This window comes from Gopherus evgoodei, chromosome 3, assembly GCF_007399415.2.
Source record: "Gopherus evgoodei ecotype Sinaloan lineage chromosome 3, rGopEvg1_v1.p, whole genome shotgun sequence".
Classification (NCBI taxonomy): domain Eukaryota; kingdom Metazoa; phylum Chordata; order Testudines; family Testudinidae; genus Gopherus; species Gopherus evgoodei.
In genome coordinates this window covers 72,115,619-72,136,369 of record NC_044324.1, presented here as the reverse complement: position 1 = coordinate 72,136,369, position 20,751 = coordinate 72,115,619, and the positions used below count along the sequence as shown (strand labels likewise).

Below are 20,751 nucleotides of genomic sequence, written 5' to 3'. Positions count from 1 at the left end.
CACTGAACACTTACGACAATAACTCAAATGCAGAGGGAAAGAGTATTTTGGTCTCTTTAAGAGTCAAAAATGAATTATTTACAGATTTCCCCCAGCTGCATGGAATCAGTCAACACTCCTTTGGTGGTATGCAAGCCTGTTCCCCCTTATGTTCACTGACACCAAATACAGTAGGACCAACCTAGGACCACCTGGGGCTTTACTCAGCAAATCAGAATAATTTTGAACATGGGCAGGGATTTCTCACTTACTCCTCCTACGAAAGTGTAGCTTCATTGGGAGTGAAATCCTCATGTGCCTCTGTTCTGGTCACAGACTGCCTGGAGTGCTCCAAAGGCTTTGATGTGGAGCCAGCCTGTAGAGAAGGGGAGGGGTGGAAAGACTCCTTCCTGCTTTTCAGACTTAGCCCCTTTTCCTGGAAGAGTGAGGGTCTGTGACCAATGATTCTCTGAGGCACAAATCTCATTCCACTGCTGTGTGAAGTCAGAGGTCCTTTGCCTGGCAGAGGGAGAGATTATGAGCTGAAAGCCAGACAGGCAATTCTCATTACACTACAACCCAAGGCAGGGCTGTGCAGAAGTAATAGGCTTCTCTGCAGGCCCAGACGTGCTGAAGGGTGGGATGAGTGAACCTGCTACAGAGCACTGTGAGCTCCTCTGTGCAAGAAAAAAGCCCCAGCAAACACTCCCTGGGAGAGAGGGGAGGCAAAACAGAGAGTTTAGCTCCTATTTGCTCATCACTTCTCCCTTCATATTAACTGCTACCTTGCAAAGGGGACACTTGCTCTTGCCACTTTAGGGACCCAGAGGCTCTAGAGTTTGAGGCGCAGTACTTACCTCATATGCATCGTGAGAATCTCTCCATTCGTCATGGAAGAAGGGGGAGCTCTGTAGGCACCCTGCTTCTCTTCCTAGGGAGCGGAGGATTATGGCAGGGAGGGGAGAATGGAAGACACCTTTGAGTCTTTTCAGGGATTTTGTCTCCAGTGCAGGTATGTTGTGGGATTTACCTATGAGGTGGCCAGTTAGTGCCCTCCCCAACCTTCAGTTCCCTTCCTGAAACACTCAGAAGCTCCAGAGTGGCTTTTCTGTATTGGAGTTGCAACTGCTTGGGAAGGGAAAAGACCTGACTATGCCAGTCAGACTCTGAGTCCCATGACCTGGCAGCATGAGGGTCAGCTAGCTGTGAAGAGGTCAGGCAGAAGAGTCCCGGAAGGGAGACTCTGTAGGTGGTTGACACTACCATGCTCCCAAACACACGATCCATGGGAGGAGGAAGAGGAAGAAAGACTGTAAGTCATTAATGCACAACAACAAAATACAAATTAAAGTTATAAAACAAAAATGGTCAGGAGAAAGTGAATCATCAAGTTGTTCCACTGCTGGAGATTAAAAAAAAAAAAGTGGTGGCCTGTGCTGAAGCCAACAATAACAGTAGGCAACAACACTGGCCCACATCCAATGAAAGAGAAGAGAAACTGTGCAACTTGAAGTGCTGCTGTGACTAGCAACTTCTCCTTTCTATTTAAGTTTCAGTTTGTCCTGGGACGTTTTCTGATATGCAGCTCTGGTATTTCCACACAACACCAATAAATCAGTTGAGAGGGCCACAATGAAACATCTCAAATTAGTGCTCCTTCTCAATATAGATATGGTTAGGGGATTGCCTGTCAGTGCCTGGCTCTAGTGCACAGAGGGCTGGCTAGCACCAGTGCCTGAAAGCATAGTGAGCATGTTGAGCTTTTCAACCTGTCTCCTAAACCTTGAAAAGACAGGGGAGTGAACTTTATAAGTCTCCATCTCAGGAGATTTAAAGCTTCCAGAATCTGATGGCAGTGAACTTGAATACAGGGGTTTACCAATCACCAAGGCCCAGCTAAATCCTTTGTGGCAAGACAGTTGGAATAAACATTTTAGGGAAAACAGATTAAAGTTTCCAGTTTTTCTTTTCATAAGACAAAAACGGTCATAGTGGGTCAGACCAAAGGTCCATCCAGCCCAGTATCCTGTCTTCTGACAGTGGCCAGGGCCAGGTGCTTCAGAAGGAATGAACAGAACAAATACTCATCAAGCGATCCATCCCATTGCCCATTACAAGCTTCTGGCAAACACAGGCTAGGCAGGAACAACATCCCTGCCCATCCTAGTTAATAACCATTGATAGACCTATCCTCCATGAACTTATGTCATAAACACACAGTAAAGTGTTAAGAAGTTCACCTAGCCTAGCTGATACCTGACCAGAGGAACCAATAGGGGGACAAAATGTTTCACCCAGGAAGGAGGGAAGAGTCTTTTGTTCAGTTAGTCCATTAAGTTCTGTGCTGGAGTGAAAAGATCAAGGAATCACCCAGGGTAGTGAGTATTAGAAAAGGAATGAATTAGCTTGTTTATTTCCTTTTGTGACTTTGTCTTTTTGCATTAGAGGGATAATCAAATTGGGTTTTCTTTTGTGTAACTAAAGTTTTGCCCAGGGGAACATCCTTTGTGTTTTGAATCTGTTGTCTGTGAGAGTAGCTTGTATGCTAATCTCTCAGAGGTATTTCTTTTACACTTTTTCCTTAACTAAAAGTCTTCTTTTTAAGAACCTGATTGATTTTTAACTTGTTTTAAGATCCAAGGGGTTTGGATCAGTGTTCACCAGGAAATTGGCGAAGTCTCTCAAGGTTACCCAGGGAAGGGTTACAGTACTTGGGAGGGAGAGATTTTAGGGGGGGAAGACAGTTTCCCAAATGACTCATAAACAGCTGTTTTAAACAATTTGGGCGGTGGCAGCAAACAGATCTAAGCTGGTAATTAAGCTTATGGGTTCTCATGAAGGTCCCCACACATCCGTACCCTAAAGTTTAGAGTGGGAGTGAAACCTATGACAACTTATCTAGTTTTTTTTTGAACCCTGTTATAGTCTTGGCCTTCACAACATCCTTTGGCAAGGAGTTTCACAGATTGACTGTGTGTTGGGTGAAGAAATACTTCCTTTTGTTTTAAACTTGCTGCCTATTAATTTCATTTGGTGACTCCTAGTTCTTGTGTTATGAGAAGGAGTAAATAACCCTTCCTTCCTTCCTCCACACCGGTCATGATTTTACAGACCTCTATCATATCCCCCCCTTAGTATTCTCTTTTCCAAGCTGAAAAGTCCCAGTCTTATAAATTTCTCCACATATGGAAGCTGTTCCAAATCCCTAATCATTTTTGTTGCCCTTTTCTGTATCTTTTCCAATATATCTTTTTTGAGATGGGACAACCAGATCTGCATGCAGTATTCAAGATGCGGGTCTACCACGCATAAATAAGACAGAATATATCATATTGCCTCTGTATTATCTCTCCCTTTCTTAATGATTCCCAACACTGTTAGCTTTTTTGATTGCCGCTGCATATTAAGTAGATGTTTTTGGAGAACTGTCCACTATGACTCCAAGATCTCTTTCTTGAGTGGTAACAGCTAATTTAGACCCCATCATTTTGTATGTATATTTGGGAATATGTTTTCTCATGTTCATTATTTTGCATATATCAGCATTGAATTTCATCTGCCATTTTGTTGCCCAGTCACCCAGTTTTGTGAGATCCCTTTGTAACTCTTCGCGGTCTGCTTTGGATTTAACTATCTTGAGTAGTTTTGTATCATATACAATTTTTGCCACCTCACTATTTACCTTATTTCCAGATCATTTATGAATATGTTGAACAGGACTGGTCTCAGTACAGACCCCTGGGAGATACCACTATTTACCTTTCTCCATTCTGAAAATGGCCATTTATTCCTACTTTTTGTTTCCTATCTTTTAACCACTTACTGATTGATGAGATGACCTTCCCTCTTATCCCAAGACAGCTTACTTTGCTTAAGAGCCTTTGGTGAAGGATCTTGTCAAAGGCTTTCTGAAAATCTAAGTACACTATATCCACTGGATCACCATTGTCCACATGCTTGTTTACCCGCCTCAAAGAATTCTAATAGATTGGTGAGGCATGATTTCCCTTTACAAAAATCATGTTGACTCTTTCCCCAACAAATCATGTTCATCTATGTGTTTGACAATTCTGTTCTTTACTATAGTTTCGATCAAATTGCCCAGTACTGAAGTTAGGCTTACCAGCCTGAAATTGCTGGGATGGCCTCTGGGGCCTTTTTTAAAAATTGGCATCACATTAGCTGTTCTCCAGTCATCTGGTACAGAAGCTGATTTAAATGATAGGTTACATGCCACAGTTAGTACTTTTGCAATTTCACATTTCATGGTATTCACCTTCAGAACTCTAGGGTGAATATCATCTGGTCCTGGTGACTTATTACGGTTTAACTTATCAATTTGTTCCCAAACCTCCTCTAATGACACCTCAATCTGGGACAGTTCCTCAGATTCATCACCTAAATAGAAAGGCTCAGGTTAGGGAATCTCCCTCACATCCTCAACCGTGAAGACTGATGCAAAGAATTAATTTAGTTTCTCCACAATAATCTTATCCTCCTTGAGTGCTCCTTTAGCATCTTGATTGTCCCATGGCCCACTGGCTGTTTAGTAGGCTTCCTGCTTCTGATGTACTTAAAATGTTTTTTGCAGTTACTTTTTGTCTTTGGCTAGCTATTCCTCAAATTCTTTTTGGCCTTATATTTTACACTTCATTTGCCAGATCTTATGCTTCTTTCTATTTTCCTTAATAGGATTTAACTTCCACTTCTTAAAGGATGCCTTTTTGCCTCCTACTGCTTCTTTTACTTTGTTGTTTAGCAAAGGTGGCACTTTTTTGGTCCTCTATGTATTTTTTTAATTTGGGGTATACATTTAATTTGAGCCTCTATTATGATGTCTTTTAAAAGTTTCCATGCAGCTCGCATGGATTTCACTTTTGGCACTGTACCTTTTAATTTCTGTTTAGCTAACTTAACTCATTTTTTATAGTTCCCCTTTCTGAAATTAAATATTACCTTGGTGATTAAATGCTACCATGAAATTTCAAATCTATGCCTATACTAAAATGAAATATAAATGAAAAGGAGGAATAACCTTGGGCTTTGTGAGGCATCTTATTTGGTTTCCACAGCACAGTCACCCAGTCTGTAATTAAAAATTAAATTTAAGTGGATAAACAGAATGAATGATACTACTTGTTTTCCTGAGACTTCTCTGAGAAATGTAACTAATTTTAGCTACTGATGCAGAAGCAGTCAGGGAAAGTGCCTCCGAACATTCTCTTTCACTGACTAGGGGATAGTACAGCCCGCAGTAGGGGAGGTAATCACTATAGGACTTCCAGTCATTTGTACACTGGGAAACCTGACTCAAGAGTGGGATTGGTACCTTTGGAGAAAAGGACACTAAAAGAGGACATGATGAATCACGTACATTGTTTTAACAAAAATGATTGTGCAAGAAGTTAAACTTCCAGTTTGCCAACTAGCTTTTAACAACACAATTTTAAGGTTGCCAAAACAACCTTCAAAATGATTTACCTTTAAAGCAAAAGGTAAATGGCTACTTGCTAATCTGATTACTCTTGCTAATTTATTTAAGCATAACTAAAATTCAATAAGTATTTAAAACTGAAACACGCTTCTAAATTAATGTTTAGAACAGTACTTCTTAAAATCAGTGTAACAGAATAAAAGTATAAAAAAATCTTGGCATAAGCTTCCTCTTTATACACTATACTGCAGCTTCTTGTAATAGGTCTACCAACTTTAAAGCATCTTACATGAAGTTCAGAACAGTACTTTAACTGAAAAGGTTTTTAAAACTAGTATTAAATTTTAGCTCTTTTCTGAACACCACAAAAACTAGTTACTGTATATACTTGTTCATAAGCTGAATTTTTTTAGTAAAAAGAAGCACCAGAGAAGGGGGTCAGCTTATGAATGGGTATAGAGAGGGAGAGGTGGGACACAGCCCCTCTCTCCAACAGAAGGAACAAAGAGAGGCAGCACAGCCAGAAGGGAAGAGGTGGGGCCAGAGACTCTCTGCTTCTGGCCACGCTGCTCTCCCCTCAGCCTCTGAAGCAGCTACAGCTCCCGGGCTGGCAGCCTGCAGCTGTGCCGCTCAGCCCTGCCCCCCAGAGCACGCTGTGGCCATGCTGCCCAGCCCAGCCTGCTGGAACATGCTGCAGCCACGCTGCCCGGTCTGGCCTGCCGGAGCAGGCTGTGGCCGCGCTGGCAAGCCTGCTGGAACAGCTCCAGCCAGGCCAGAGACATCCTCCCTGGCCCTCTCCAGATAAGGTGGGAAGGGATGGGATGTGGAGACTGTGGGGGTCCTGGGCTAGGGGTGGGGTCATGTGGGGGGTGGTCACAGGGGTTACTCCCTTGACCCCCAGCTTCTCCCCCCCAAAAAAAATTTCCCCACCAGTTGCTGTCCCAGCCCATCAGGGTAAGCAGCTGGCGTGCCAAGACACATTGTTTACTGATTTACCTCCGTGCCTGTGGACGTTCGAGGTAAACAAACCATCTTGGCCCGCCAGCGGCTTATCCTTGCTGACCCCTGAATTATGGGATCGGCTTATGAATGGGTCATAAAAATTTTCCATTTTTATTTATCCTTCTTGAGGGGGTCAGCTTATAAATGAACTGGCTTATGATCTAGTATATATGGTAAGTATTTTTCTAAGAATATTTTGCACCTTGAAAAAAACTTGCAAATAGAAAACTGAATTTACAAGGAACAATTTTTTATACAGTGTTAACCACTTTATTACATTGTTCTTCAGAGTTTTATCAATACTTCCAGTGCATCATTCATCATCCAATGACAACTGAAAAACTCAAAGGCAGGATGTTAGATTTACATTTATCAACAAACAATGCTGTGTTTTAGCACTTTAACATTAACAATATTACAGAAGTGTTTCTTTTCCAAAAGTTTAAGACAATCCACTGGACGTAATGAAAGTCACAGATATTGACTATGTTTGACGGTAAAGAACGAAACTGTAGAATATATTTTCCAAGTGGTACTTGCAAGGACTCTGTCAGGTACTTTAGATCCACAGTTTGGGTTTTATAGAAATCTAAAAATCCCTTCCATCTTTTTTTTTTGAAGTTTCCTCAAAGTTGTTTTTTATTTAGACATTCCCACACAAGTATTTGCAATCCAAATACTATAGTCTTGTGCCAGTACCAGGACCATAAAGTGTGATGGACTAGCTCATTTTCACTATTTAACTAGTGACATTCAAATTATAAACAGACAGCAGATGGTAAAGAGTATATTTGATTTTTTAAATTCTGTATTAATAATCTATGGCATTACTTGCAAAAGAGATAATGACCTTTACTTTAAAAATAGGATCTTTATGCTGTCAGTGTCCTTTTTTTAAAAGAGCAGATCAATATATATTTTTATCAAAATTATTTTACACATTTCTAGTAAATCATGCATTACTGCACATCATTTCTTTGTCCGTGCTTGATTGCCAGGTTTTGTAAATGCAGATACATCAAGACTTTCACCACTGTTGCACTGTTCGTATAAAGTCTGAAATTTAAAAAGATAAAGGAAAAGAAATAGTCATTCCAAGAATTACTTATTCAAATGATGTCTGTTTGTAAAATAATGGTATAATTTACAAAAAATTGTTTCGACAGACAGTAATGAGTACCATCTAAACCCAGAACTAAAATTTCAGATATATGCAAATATGAGGCAATTAAGAAGACAGGGTAAAGCAGTACTAGCATTAAATGCAGTTTAGCATCCAGATGGTGAAAAACATATAAAGCAAGACCACTAAGAAAAAAATATGAACATGCAAGTAGGTAGAGTTCCATAGAGGAAATGGAAAAAAATTATTTGGCCCTTGAGACATCTCAGGTGGGTGTCCATATTGACATAGCCACATCACAGAATACAATTAGTGCAGTAAGAGAAATTTGTTTGTCAAATGGCTGCCATCCATATGGACAAAATAGGTCTGACTACTAGAGATCATATCCAGGCAAGGAAGACCTATGGAGAAGCTAAGATATGTAATGACTCTGTTCTGGTCTAGCTGCCACAGAAGTGCATGAGGAATAGAATGAAACTGTTACTTGCACAGTAACTCTGGTTCTTTGAGATATGTTGTCCATATTTTATTTTTATACTTTACGCCCATACCGTTCATGCATGTTTGCCCAGTGTACTCAAGTGTACCTGTTGGGCTGTACCCGCTGAAGCAACATATCCTCACAGACCTCTAACTGATGGCATTAAGGGCAGCGCTGCCCTAATTACCATTTAGTTGTTCTGCCATATGGAATCCTGATATTAACAGACTCCAAATAATTAGGATAGAAAGCATGGCATGGAACATACATACAAACACTACATCTTAATCACAATTATTATACAGGTACGTAACTTTGAGTGATTGTTCATCTATATATTCCACTGATGGTAACTTCCAAGCAGTGACCCTCGCTGGCGGTGCGTACCAGGAATCTAGTGAACACAGAACTGTCCTGCCAAGTTTGTGTCATCTCTGGATCCTCTTACTATGGCATAATGTTGTGTCAACAAGTAGCTGGAAAAAGTCATTTTACACAGCTTCATAATTGGTAGATTTCTGAAAGAGGCTATAGAAATAGACTGAGTCGTTGTGGAATGTCCAGTTACTCTTGAAGGTGGGTGTTTGTTAGGAGTTGGCTGATTGGATCTCCTCTTGTACTGGACTGTATTAGCAATTCTTTGTGATGAAACAGCCTCATCTTTAACTCCCTCTGCTTATGTTCTCTGCATGGTTGGTATATTGAAGCAAGCCAGGTTTGAAAGGGACGGAGGCGTAGCCTCGCGTGCTTGGTCACAAAGGTGCAGGAGGCCATGTGACCTACTAGGCTGAGGCAGGTGTGCACTGACGTTGTCAGGAAGGTTTGAAGACCTCGAATAATTGAAGCCATTGCTTGAAAACGTGACTGCGGGAGGCAGGGTCTGGCCAGACTCGAGTCCAGAACTGCTCCGATGAAGTCTATTCTCTGCGTGGGTGTTGAGTCGACTCCTCTGTGTTGATCATCAGGCGTAGGCTCCCGAAGAGGTCTTTGATGATGCGCATGTGTTGTGACACTTGTAACTGGGAAGTCCCTCGAATGAGCCAATCGTCGAGATACGGGTAGACATGTATCAGACGACACCGGAGGGAGGCAGCGACTACAGCCATGCATTTTGTGAACACACGCGGAGCCATAGAAAGGCCAAATAGAAGTACAATGAACTGAAAGTGTTGATGGTTGACCACAAAACGGAAGTACCATCTGTGCGGTGGGTAAACTGCGATGTGGAAATATGCGTCCTTCATATCGAGGGCGGCATACCAGTCTCCCGGATCCAGGGACAGGATAATGGTCCCCAGGGTTACCATGCGGAACTTCAGCTTTATCATGAATTTGTTGAGTTCTCACAGGTCTAGGATCAGTTGTAGACCTCCCTTTGCCTTGGGGACTAGGAAGTAGCAGGAATAAAACCCCTTGCCCCTCATGTCTTTTGGCACCTCCTCTATGACTCCCATGGCTAGAAGTGACTGGACGTCTTGTAAGAGGAATTGCTCGTAAGAGGGGTCCCTGAAGAGGGACAGGGAGGGAGGGTGGGAAGTCGGGGTTGAAACAAACTAGAGGTGGTAATCCCACTTCCACCGTGCGCAGGACCCAATGATCTGAAGTTAGCTGGGAACGGACAGGGAGGAATTGGGAGAGGCAGTTGAAAAAGGGAGAAAGATCCAGTAGAGCAACTGGTGGGCCGCCCTCGGGCGTCCCATCAAAAGTTCTGCTTGGGCCCCGCTGGTGGTTTAGGGGGCACCTGATTTTGACCTCCTTGAGAGCCAGACTGCCTCCAACGATTCCCTCTCCCACACCTTCTGCTAAAGTCCTGATGCGGCCTAGGCGGGGCGTAAGGGCAGTGTGGCTGGGGCCGGAAGGTCCTGCGTTGGGTCACTGGCATGGGCATACCCAGCGAATGTATTATAACGCGATTGTCCTTCAGACTTTGCAGTCTGGAGTCAGTCTTATCTGAGAACAGGCTCTGGCCTTCGAAGGGAAAATCCTGAATAGTTTGTTGTAATTCAGGGGGAAGGCCTGACACCTGGAGCCAGGAGATATGCCTCTTCGTCACTCCTGACGCCAGAGTTCTGGCTGCAGAGTCCGCTGCATCCAGAGAGGCTTGGAGGAAGGTTCTTACTACCTTTTTACCCTCCTCAAGTAGGGCAGTAAATTCTTGATGGGACTCCTGGGGAAGGAGCTCCATAAACTTCCCCAAGGACACTCCCATGTTAAAAGTTATATCTACTTAGGAGGGCTTGTTGGTTTGCCACCCTAAGTTGGAGGCTCCCAGCCGAGTATATTTTGCGGCCTAGGAAGTCCTTGCGCCTAGCCTCCTTTGACTTAGGAGCTGGACTTGCTAGCCATGATGCTCTCTTTCATTCACCAGTTGCACCATTAAAGAGCAAGGAGGTGGGGTGAATGTAGAGATATTCATACCCCTTTGAGGGGACCATATATTTTCTCTCTACTCCCCTTGCTGTAGGTGGAATCGAGGCTGGGGATTGCCAAATGGTGTCCGCATTAGCCTGTATCGTGTGGATAAAAGGAAGAGCCACTCTAGTAGGTGCATCAGCCGATAGCATGTCCACGACAGGATCCTCTATTTCAGGGACCTCCTCCACCTGTAAGTTCATATTCTGAGCCACTCGTCTCAAAAGGTCTTGATGGGCCCTGAGAACAATTGGTGGAGGATGTTCCCTCTACCGCCTCATCAGCGAGGAGGAGGAGAGGCCCGGGACCAGGAGGTTCTGTGGGGGCTCCTGTACTTAAGGAGCACCATCTGCGTCTGGTGGAACCTGGGTTTCTGCAGACGGTATCGGAGCCTCATCCGTGCCTGTGGGGAGGGCGGCTTACTGTCGCCTCTGGTACCCGGTGTTCTGAGGGGGCCGACTGTGGAGCCACTGATGGAGCACCTTGGGCTTGGTGGTATGCCCACAATGTCCAGAAGGACCAGTGATGAGGCCCTTGCTCGTGGCTCTGGCTCTCTGGAAATATATGGCTGGGGACGTCAGAGTCATGCTCCTGAGGACAGGATGCTATACCAGCCTGCGATGACACCAATGTGTGTCCTGATGGCCACGGCGGACCCGATAGACCCTGGAAGGGAGCCACTGTTCTGGAAGCTCAATCCCGGAGCAGTACCAGGAGCTATAATGGTACCGCGAGCGAGACCGGGACTTTCTACCGTAGCGGTGCCGGGAGGTCAACCAGGATCTCGAGTCCCTTCCTCTGGAGTGACTGTGGGATACATGGTGCCGAGAGCGGTGCCGTGAGTCAGATCGGTACCGGGAGTATCTGGCCGCCGAACGAGATGTCTAACAGTGCTGCGAGTGCGACCGGTACCACAATGGAGAGCGGTGCCGGGACTGCGAGTGGTGCCAGGAGCGGGAACGACGTGATCGAGAGCGTCTGTGAGACTGTGATCTTGAACGACGTCTCTCTGTTGGACCAGCAGAAGGTGACCTTACTAGGGCCGGTTTCCCGATGGATTGTATGACCCTTAGCAGCGGTGCCAGGGGTTGAGACCGTGTCGACTCCGTTATGGTGATAAGCTCCCTTGCCGTGGAGAAGGTCTCCGGTGTAGAAGGGAGGGCAAGCTCAACCACAGGATGAGCCAGGGAGCTGTCAGGCACTGGACTCAATGGCCCTTGTGGGACCGGAATCGATGGTGCCGTGCTCGGTGGAGCCGCAATTGGTGGTGCCACAGTCGACGGTGCCACAGCAGATGACGGTGCCGGACGAACCATCTTCAAAGAGCGCTCCTCTGCGAAACTGAAGCAGCTGGAGCGCTATGTCGCTTCCTGGGTCTCGTGGACAGGGAGCGATGCCGAGCAGATGTTGGTGCCGCAGCTCCTTCTCGGTACTGGAGTGGTCCAGGGCCAAAGGGGTGCTCCTTACAGAAGCAGTCTGTTGGGCGCTCGGTACTGACGCTGCAGGACTAAGTGCCGACTCCATGAGGAACTGTTTCAATCGAAAGTCCCGCTCCTTCTTCGTCCTTGGTTTAAACGACTTGCAGATGTGGCACTTATCGGTAAGGTGAGACTCCCCAAGGCACTTGAGGCAGGAGTCGTGGGGATCCCCTATTGGCATTGGATTTTTGGCACGCCAAGCACGGTTTGAATCCCGGTGCCTTGGGCATGGGCCCGTACCGGGATGGAGGCAAGGGGCTAATCTCCAATTCCCCCTTAAACTATATACACTAACTATAAATACACTATATACACTAACTATAAATACAACAACTAATACTAACTATTACGACAAGAACTCGAACTATACACACAATAAATAGTAAAGAACTATGAGTAGCTAGGGATGTGGAGATCAGCAAAGCCACGCTCCACAGTTCCAATGACCGTCACGGGCGGTAAGAAGGAACTGAAGGGCTGTTGGGTCGACAGGGGTATATATCCGGAGCCATAACAGCGCCACTCCAGGGGGCGACCCAGCCAACCCACCGAGTGTTGCTAGGGTAAAAATCTTCCAATGAACGTGCACGCGGCACACGCACACCTAATTGGAATCGATATGAGCAAGCACTCGAAGAACTCTGAGATTTCCTAAGTGCTCAGTCCTTTCTTAATAAAAACAAACTGCTCCATGTACAACTAAGAAATGCAATTTTTCTTCACCTCTGAGGTGCATTATTTGGGTCAAATGAAATTTAAAACTGTTTTAGGTAAGAACCTGAGGTGTGGTTTCAGGATATCTAATCATTAGGGAAAATCATGTATGGTGGGTCTGCCATTAGAGCCTGTAAATCTCTCATTCTTCTGGTCGACATTACTACCACCAAAGAAGGATGTTTTTGATAGAGAGATGAAACAGAGTATGGAACGAGGGGCTGAAAGGGTAAAACCAGAGGACATAGTAGAATCAAATTTTAATGGCACATATTCCTTTTCTCAAGTGAAGACTTATCAGACATTTTAGAAACCTTGATACCTTTGGGTGAGAAAAAGTAGAAAACCGCTTTATGATGGACAAAAAGCTGTCTCAAAGAGCTCAAAGACAGGTGAGAGTTCTTGAGCTGTAGAAGGAAATCTAGGACTGAGATGTGAGACTGATGGAGACAAATAATGTTGATGGCACCTATATTAAGAATCTCTTCCATTTGGAGAGGTAAGTGGATCCTGTGTAGTCTTTCTGATAAAATCAGCTATTCAGCATCTTTGCTGTCTGATGGAGTGTCGTGGGATCTGGATACAGGATCTGTCCTTAACTCAGATATTACCTCCAAGAGCAGATGTAAGGTTATTTGGTGGCTGAACTAAACCTTTGGAGATTTGCATACTAAATTGCATTGTCCATCCAAGTGGGGGGATATCATAATTAAACGTGGCTGTATTCTGCTTGATTTTCCTTAGAATTCTTGGTATCATGGCAATTGGGAGATACACACATAATAGTATCCAAGGGCCATGGGATTAGAACTGGATTTTGGGCCATTCCTCCGGAGCAGAATCAATGACATCTCATGTTTTCCCTAGTGCAGTGGTTCCCAAACTGGGGTTCATGAACCCCTAGGGGTTCGTGAAATGTTTCAAAGGGTTATGGGGAAAAAATTCCCTAATGGCCGACAGAACTGTCCCTAGGGACCCTGGGCAGCACAGGGCCAGCAGCTTGGAGCCCCTGGACTTCCAAGAATTAACCAGATCAAAGCAAGCATATCTATCACACTGAGGGGATTTAAACTTCAAGACTCCTTATAAGAAATGGAAAGAGAGGTATTTTTTGCTGTTTTTAAAATTAAATAGGCAGCTATTACTGTTTTTAAAATTATTATGAAAAGCAAGTTTAAGCTTTGCTGTAACGTGTTGTTTGCCTGGACTGCTCAAGACCTGAATGCTTGTGTAAGAGGAACTTTGAGTTGGCTTCTTAGATACCTTCATGCTGTTTCACATCTGATACTTCTTGATGAAACATAGGAGCCTTGTCTTAGAACAGGCTTACTCAAAGTGATACAAGCTATGAAAGTGAGATCTTGGAAGAGCGTTGCTGTTTTCATAATGTAATAAAAATAGTGTAATGATAAATAATAATTTATAATAGTGTGTAATAAGCATGTCATAAAAACAAATTTTATATTTCCAGGATCACTGCTTTCATAATTTATACTCAGGTAAAAGAGAAAATCCCTGGAAATATTCATTTTTAGGAGGGGGTTCGCAAGACTTGACATTCTGGTGAAAGGGGTGTACAAGTTGTTTAAGTTTGGGAACCATTGCCCTAATGGAACAGATCTACAGAGGGAAAACCCCATCTTGAGAAAATGAAGTGAATCATCTTTTATCTGAACTCCCTGCTGAGGTTATCCACTAGTAAATTGTGAATCTCTGGAAGGAGACTGGCTGCTAAAAATATTTAAAAAAAATATAGAGATATACCTATCTCATAGAACTGGAAGGGACCCTGAAAGGTTATAGAGTTCAGCTCCCTGCCTTCACTAGCAGGACCAAGTACTGATTTTGCCCCAGATCCCTAAGTGGCCCCCTCAAGGACTGAACTCACAACCTTGGGTTTAGCAGGCCAATGCTCAAACCACTGAGCTATCCCTCCCCCTCACGATGTGGAGGAATGCAGCAAGTCCAAAAGTTATACTGCCTTCCAACACAGTAGGGCGGATCTGGCTCATCCCTGCTTGTTTAGGTAAAATGTAACAGTTGTGTTGGTCATTACTTAAAACAGAGAGGCCTTTGATCTTTGCCAGAAAGACTTCACAAATTTGATGGATAGCTCTCAACTCCAGTATGTTTATGTGAAATGATGTTTCTTGAGGTGACCAAATGCCCTGAGTTCACAAATTGTCTATATGGCCTATTCATTCTAGGGAAGATGTACCCATCACACGGAGCTTAGAAGGAAGGGGACTCCTTTTTGCAGGCTCTCTTTGGATCTATCTACTATTTCAGAGATAGTAAAACTATCAGTGGAACATGCCCCCAAAATTCCTGCACCCACACAGTGCAAAGGAAGGTAAAAACTCCCCAGGTTCACTGCCAATCTGACCTGGCAGAAGATTCCTTCTCAACCCCATGTATGGCAATCAGTTAGATCCTGAGCATGTGAGCAAAACCAAGCCACTAAAGCACAAGAGAGAAAGAGAATACTCAGTGCCATCTCAGAGCTCTGGTCTTCCACATCCAATGTCCCATCTCCACCTGTGGCCATCCCTGATGCTTCAGGAAAAGGAAATGAAAAAAACACCTCTAAATACACTGGGGGGAAAAATCCCTCTGTGACACTTGCAGGTGACCCGCTGAAACCCTGAAGCATAGGCTTTTAGGGAACATAAGAGATAATGAAGTGAATCCCATAGCTGTTGAGGTGCCGGGGCTGCCCGCGGCCTCATAGGTGCTCTCTCTGGATGAGCTTGATGGGGAACTCCTGTTTCTCTGAGTGTCCTGTTTCGGGGGTGATCATGTCCCACTTCCTTGAAGCTTTGGAAGGCTGAGCATTGCCATTGTTAGAAGCTTTACTGCTCTGTGACTGTTGATGTTTTCTCCTGAAGAGGCTAATGTGACTTTTCCATTAAAATCATTTTAAGGCGGAAATCCCTCGCCTTTAATTTGCTACAGTGAGCACATTTCTGGGGGATATGAGTTTCCCCCAGGCAACAGACACAAGATGCGTGGCTGTCAGAGACCGGTATCGCCTTGTGGCAAGAGTCGCATCTCTTAAAACCAGGTGAGCCTGACATTACGTCCATTAATTTTTCCCAATTGGGAAGGGAAATGAAAAAAAATATCTAGAAACTGGTTAATGGAAATGCTTTCTCTACTACTAAGCTAAGGAACCAAAAGGATGTAATTTTTTTTTTTTTAAATAACTGGCTAAGTAAAGTCTAATTAAAACTACCTAAGAGATATAACACTAAAAACAGTATTTTTGTAACAAGTTACACTCTTGGCACTGAATGAGTCGAGGCTGATGTTGGTATTGAGGTTGATGGCAATCAAAGGATCTGTACCGTATGATAGGATATTGCCAAAGACTGTAGCGGGGCCATAGGCATAGTTGTAATCTGCACAGATGTTATTGATACCAGTGAGTTCAGTGCATAAACTTCTGAAAAGAAACATCTTAAGGTGAAATTCTCCTGCTCAATATATCTTCAGATTTACAAACAGCATGTCAGTAATGTACCCTTCACCCAGACAAGTTAAGCATCTTGTATGACCATTTATTAGCATTACTGCCTCACATGATGTACAATTCTTAAATCCTGGGGACTTGTGCTCAGTCATGATGAGACTGCAGCAGGATAAAGAACATTACAGGAAAGAAAAGGAAAGTTTCCAAACCAAGAAATGGAAATGCTATAAAACATTTCTATACTAAATCCAATTTAGGTACTAATCAACTAATTATTTACAAGACTTTACACATAAAAAGAGACTATATGATGTACAAAGAACCCTTCTGTGAAACCTCTGACTAGAAGCTATGGGTTGTGAGAAGGAACTATGGGGTGGTTGGGGCATCCCACTTTTAGAGCCATGAGGACATTCAGAGAGCATGTGCTGCCCCAACATACATTGCTGATCAAAAGACTCCAGCCTGAGTGTACTGGGCATGTGCTCCAGCAGTGGTATTTACACAGACAATTACATGAAGAAATGATAGTGGTCACAGTGCTGCTCAGTTTGAACTATACTAAACAGCTTCCTGTCCAAAAGGGGGGTGGAGGATGTTGTCAGAAAGGGCCGTGTTAGCTTCAAAGGCAGGCCAAAGGATGTAGAATTGAAAGCCATTGCCAAATCTGTCTTCTAGTGGATCCTGGAAGTCAGACTTTCAGTTTATAGAGCCTAAGGTGGCTCTTGGACAGGGTGAATGAAAATTTGGGAGTAGCACATCAGATTTCTACTGTCTTCCCAATAGGAGGATGGATAGTCTGTATCAGCTCTGTGGGGCTGCCTTGGCAGACAACAGGGAGCTCTGTCTCATGAACATTTCTGTTCAGTGGATATTTTAAAGGTTTGTAAGAAACAAGTAAAACTCACCCACCCTTTAGAGGGTTTTTGCAATATGGGAAAGTGCAGTACAGCTGGCTAGTTTGGATCTACTTCCAGCCCACCTTCTCAGGCTGACTAACTGAATTGGGGAGTGGGTGGGACTGAGAGAAGGATTAGGCTCCCCCTGGCCCATAGGGCACTGGAAAAAGTCCCTCAAGACAAAGGAATCGATGGCCTGCTGAGAAATAGAAGATTTCTTTAGTAGATTTTATATTTTTGGCAGGCAGATGAGAAGATACTTTGTGGAAAAAGAGAAGTGTAGGAAGGCCAGGGCTCATAATTGAAGTGATTCTCTATTGGGAGCGAAGGAGGTTCCCCCAGCCAACCTCCCAGAGATAGAGTGTATCCTCTACCTCTACCGTTGTCTGGCAAGCCACAGACTGGATCTAAGCCCTCCTGGAGATCCTCTCGGATCCTTCTCGGGAAGTTGGGAGCAGTTAGCTATCTCACTGGGATGGAGTGCTAATAAAGGATAGAACAGTTGCCCAGTTCAAAGGCACTCCCAACCCTGTTCAAGACTGGCTGTAGAGTGGGGCAGACTGGCAGAAAGGACCTTCTGTCTAACACTGCAGGGAGAGGCAAATGAGGTACATTTTAAGCTGCTCTTCCCTATCTTTTTCTAGAATGTCATCTGGGGCTCTTCTGAGACCTGGAAGAAAGATGACACCTTGGCAGAGGGGTACTAGCTGCTTCCATAGATAGAGAGGAATAATTGGGAAAGCATGCCTCAACACCAAGAGAAGGAAAAACAGCAGAAATAAAACCCTGCATCTGAACTGGCTGCCTGATGGACATGAAAATCTGTTCATTCATCCATATTGATTGCAGGAAAGTGCTGCAGTACTAGCCCACTTCACAGCAGCTTGTTACTTTTGGTCAGGGCAGAAGAAGATGACATGGGCTGTGTCACAGAGGAGAGAGAGAGAAAGGAAAACAGTAGTCAGCACAGGAAAACTAGGGAGAAACATCTATTGTGCAAGGCAAGGAGACGAGAAAAAATCCTGTTACAACCACCACTCTAACTCCCACTCCACTCAAGGATCATGAGAAATGGTAATTTACTAATCTGCAAATTTCATGACAATATTGCACAGGTCCTTTATATCGGGTGATAAAGTTTTGAAATACTTACTCCTATTAGCTTTGTGATGCACACACTTATTTTAACTAAACTGATTATATTTTAAAGAAATGTGAACATTATATTGGTATAAAAACTGTACTCACTTTAGCAGCTCTAGAAATAGAGTTAGGAGAGTTCAGACCAATAAGTTGGCCAAGGATGCGCTTCATTTCTTCTGTTGTTCCTTTTGTATTCAGACCACCTACGGCGATTCAAATATAGCTATGTTGAAACCTGCATGCTAAGTGTAATTTACAAAATGTATACAATCAGTCTTTTATTTTGAATATATAAGAATTTCAGAATTAAGATACTGGAGCCCTTGCCAACACATACACAAGTGTACCAGAAACACTTATGAACAACATCAATAACTGGAGAACGCACACAATAAAAGGCATTCCTCTTTAAAATCAAAATAAATTTAGAAAAATCTAGAAAATGTACACTAATTTATTGTGATATAACTTTAATATAAAATGTAAAAATTACCTGTCTGTGGATAGGTTTGAATGTGCACATATGGATGAGTCAACAATTCAGAAATTGATATTCTTTGTTTAGGGTTCCTTATTAAACAGCGCTACAAAACAAAAAGATTGAAAAAGTAGGTTGAGTGGTGAATAGTTGAAGTTTTGTTTTCTACAATTAAATATACATGCTTAATTTCCTGATTCACTACAGTTATGCTGGCATCCATGCAAAAATCTGTAACTTATAAAACTTGTTTTGGTAGGATATCATCAAACATGCTGTATCTGTTGAACTGGAAGGAAGCTGTAACACATGTATGGATCCTCAGTTCTTAAAACCAAGATGCCTAGAAATTCCCTCTTCACAGAAGAGAAACTGAAATACTCCTGTAATATCACTCCTTTGTTGGCATGAGGAGTAAGAGGCTCTCTGGTTGTAAATGCCAAAGTAGTGTGACACAGTTTAGTTAGGGATAGAACTGGGAAAAAATAGTTTGAGCAAATATTTTCTTTTATTTATTTATTTTATTTATTTATGGGGAATGCAGATTCTGATCAACTAAACATTTCACAAATTTATGTAGAAAAAAATTCTACCTGAAATGATGTTTCATAATTTCCTTCAATTTTATTAAAAAATAACAAAATCAAAACAAAACATTTAATTCAACTAGAAATATTTTCCTAACTATCAGAAATCCCAGCTACATCTAGATCAGAGTTGTAACTTTCATGGCACAGGGTTAACAAACATACACCCCCCACATCCCATATTATCAATACTTAATCCTAAACTACATGGGCGGCGACTCCCTTGGCACTAGTGAATCAGGATACAGCTATCCTCTAGTTATGTTTCAAATGAAGACACAACTTACCTGAGAAGTTACAATTTACAGAAGAGGTATACTAACAATGGAGCCTTTGACTTGGTTCTGTTTGGACAGATCATGTTGGAATACACCTTTTTTACTTTTAAATTCAGAATTGGAAGTTTTTAAAAAACCTATCTTCGAATAGGAATTCTAATTATGCAGTCACATTAATTTGTATTTAATGAATGTAATTTGAATGTGCAGATTTAGTCACATTTGTGCAGAAATTAGATGCCAAGAAATTTAATTAACAGAGTTAAGGTTGCCCAGTAGGCTCCCAAAACGTGGAGAGTGACTAAATTTAAACCTCTGAAAACCAGAATATACTGTGTACACTACCCCCACAATGTAACCTTAATTCTGTCCCCAGGAATTGGCAAAAGTCGCAGAGAATAATTCAATAGCACGGTGTACCATAATAGGTAGACATGAGAAAGTTCTAACAACATGCCACCGTGTGTTGTGCTCCATAGCCTTGAATTCCAGCATTTATCTGGATGTGCTCCAACTGCCTTCACTGTGTTAGGTGTAGCTATATTGAATGGTGGAGAAATTGGTTGGAGCAGCTTGGCAGAGCTGTTATTACAATGTGATAAGAGGCACATGTGTGTTTTTAAAAGTTCAAGTATGCCTCATTTTAATGCTGAGTTTTGTAGACTATGTCCACAGAGGAGCACAATGGTGTCTTCTTGCCTTGGGGAATCCCAGCACTCAGGTGGCATATATGACAGGAGCCTTCAAGGAGTGAGGGATAAGTGAAAACAATGTCTCAGAAGAAATCCTCAGGGCAAGTGTGGTAACATTTAGCAAGATTGGGATGGTTTGGGTGTAGGCCAAGTATAGTTAGCTCCTGTTCGCTATGCCTGACCTAACCATGAGCACTGCTTTTCCAAGAAGACTTAGACTTTGTCCTACAGTGCTCAGGTACTCTGTTCCCAAAGTGTTCTGTAACATCTGTAAGGGTCGAGTGATAGTATGTGTTATTGGCATAATGGAGCATCATTCAGAGGAAAAAGTTAAGGTTGGGTTGGGTGGCTAGTGTGTACTTTACTTATATTTCCTTGTTTTCAGATGTTTAAATTTAGACAGATACTCTCCATATTCTGGAAGGACACTAGGCACCTTAACCCCATGTTAATGACTTTTCTGGGCATTTTTTTTTTCCCAGTGAAGGAAACTAAAATCTCAGCTCCCTGATTTACCACAGCCCAGCTCTGCCCTTCCACTGCCTTTGGCTCATAGGCAATGATTATCCCAGACAA

At 43.1% G+C, this 20,751-nt stretch overlaps 1 protein-coding gene across 1 annotated transcript in view; it reads right to left on the bottom strand.

The window, feature by feature from the left end:
- Positions 1–6,677: 6,677 nt before the first annotated feature.
- The window catches only part of TTK (TTK protein kinase), a 113,384-nt gene continuing 99,310 nt past the window's right edge, over positions 6,678–20,751 (bottom strand). Inside the window, exons 20-22 of the mRNA XM_030555803.1 lie at positions 18,634–18,724; positions 18,246–18,343; positions 6,678–7,471 (exon numbers count right to left, since the gene is read on the bottom strand). Of these exons, the coding sequence (XP_030411663.1) occupies positions 7,385–7,471; positions 18,246–18,343; positions 18,634–18,724 (276 nt within the window). The 3' untranslated portion in view covers positions 6,678–7,384. The remainder of the gene's footprint in view (positions 7,472–18,245; positions 18,344–18,633; positions 18,725–20,751) is intronic.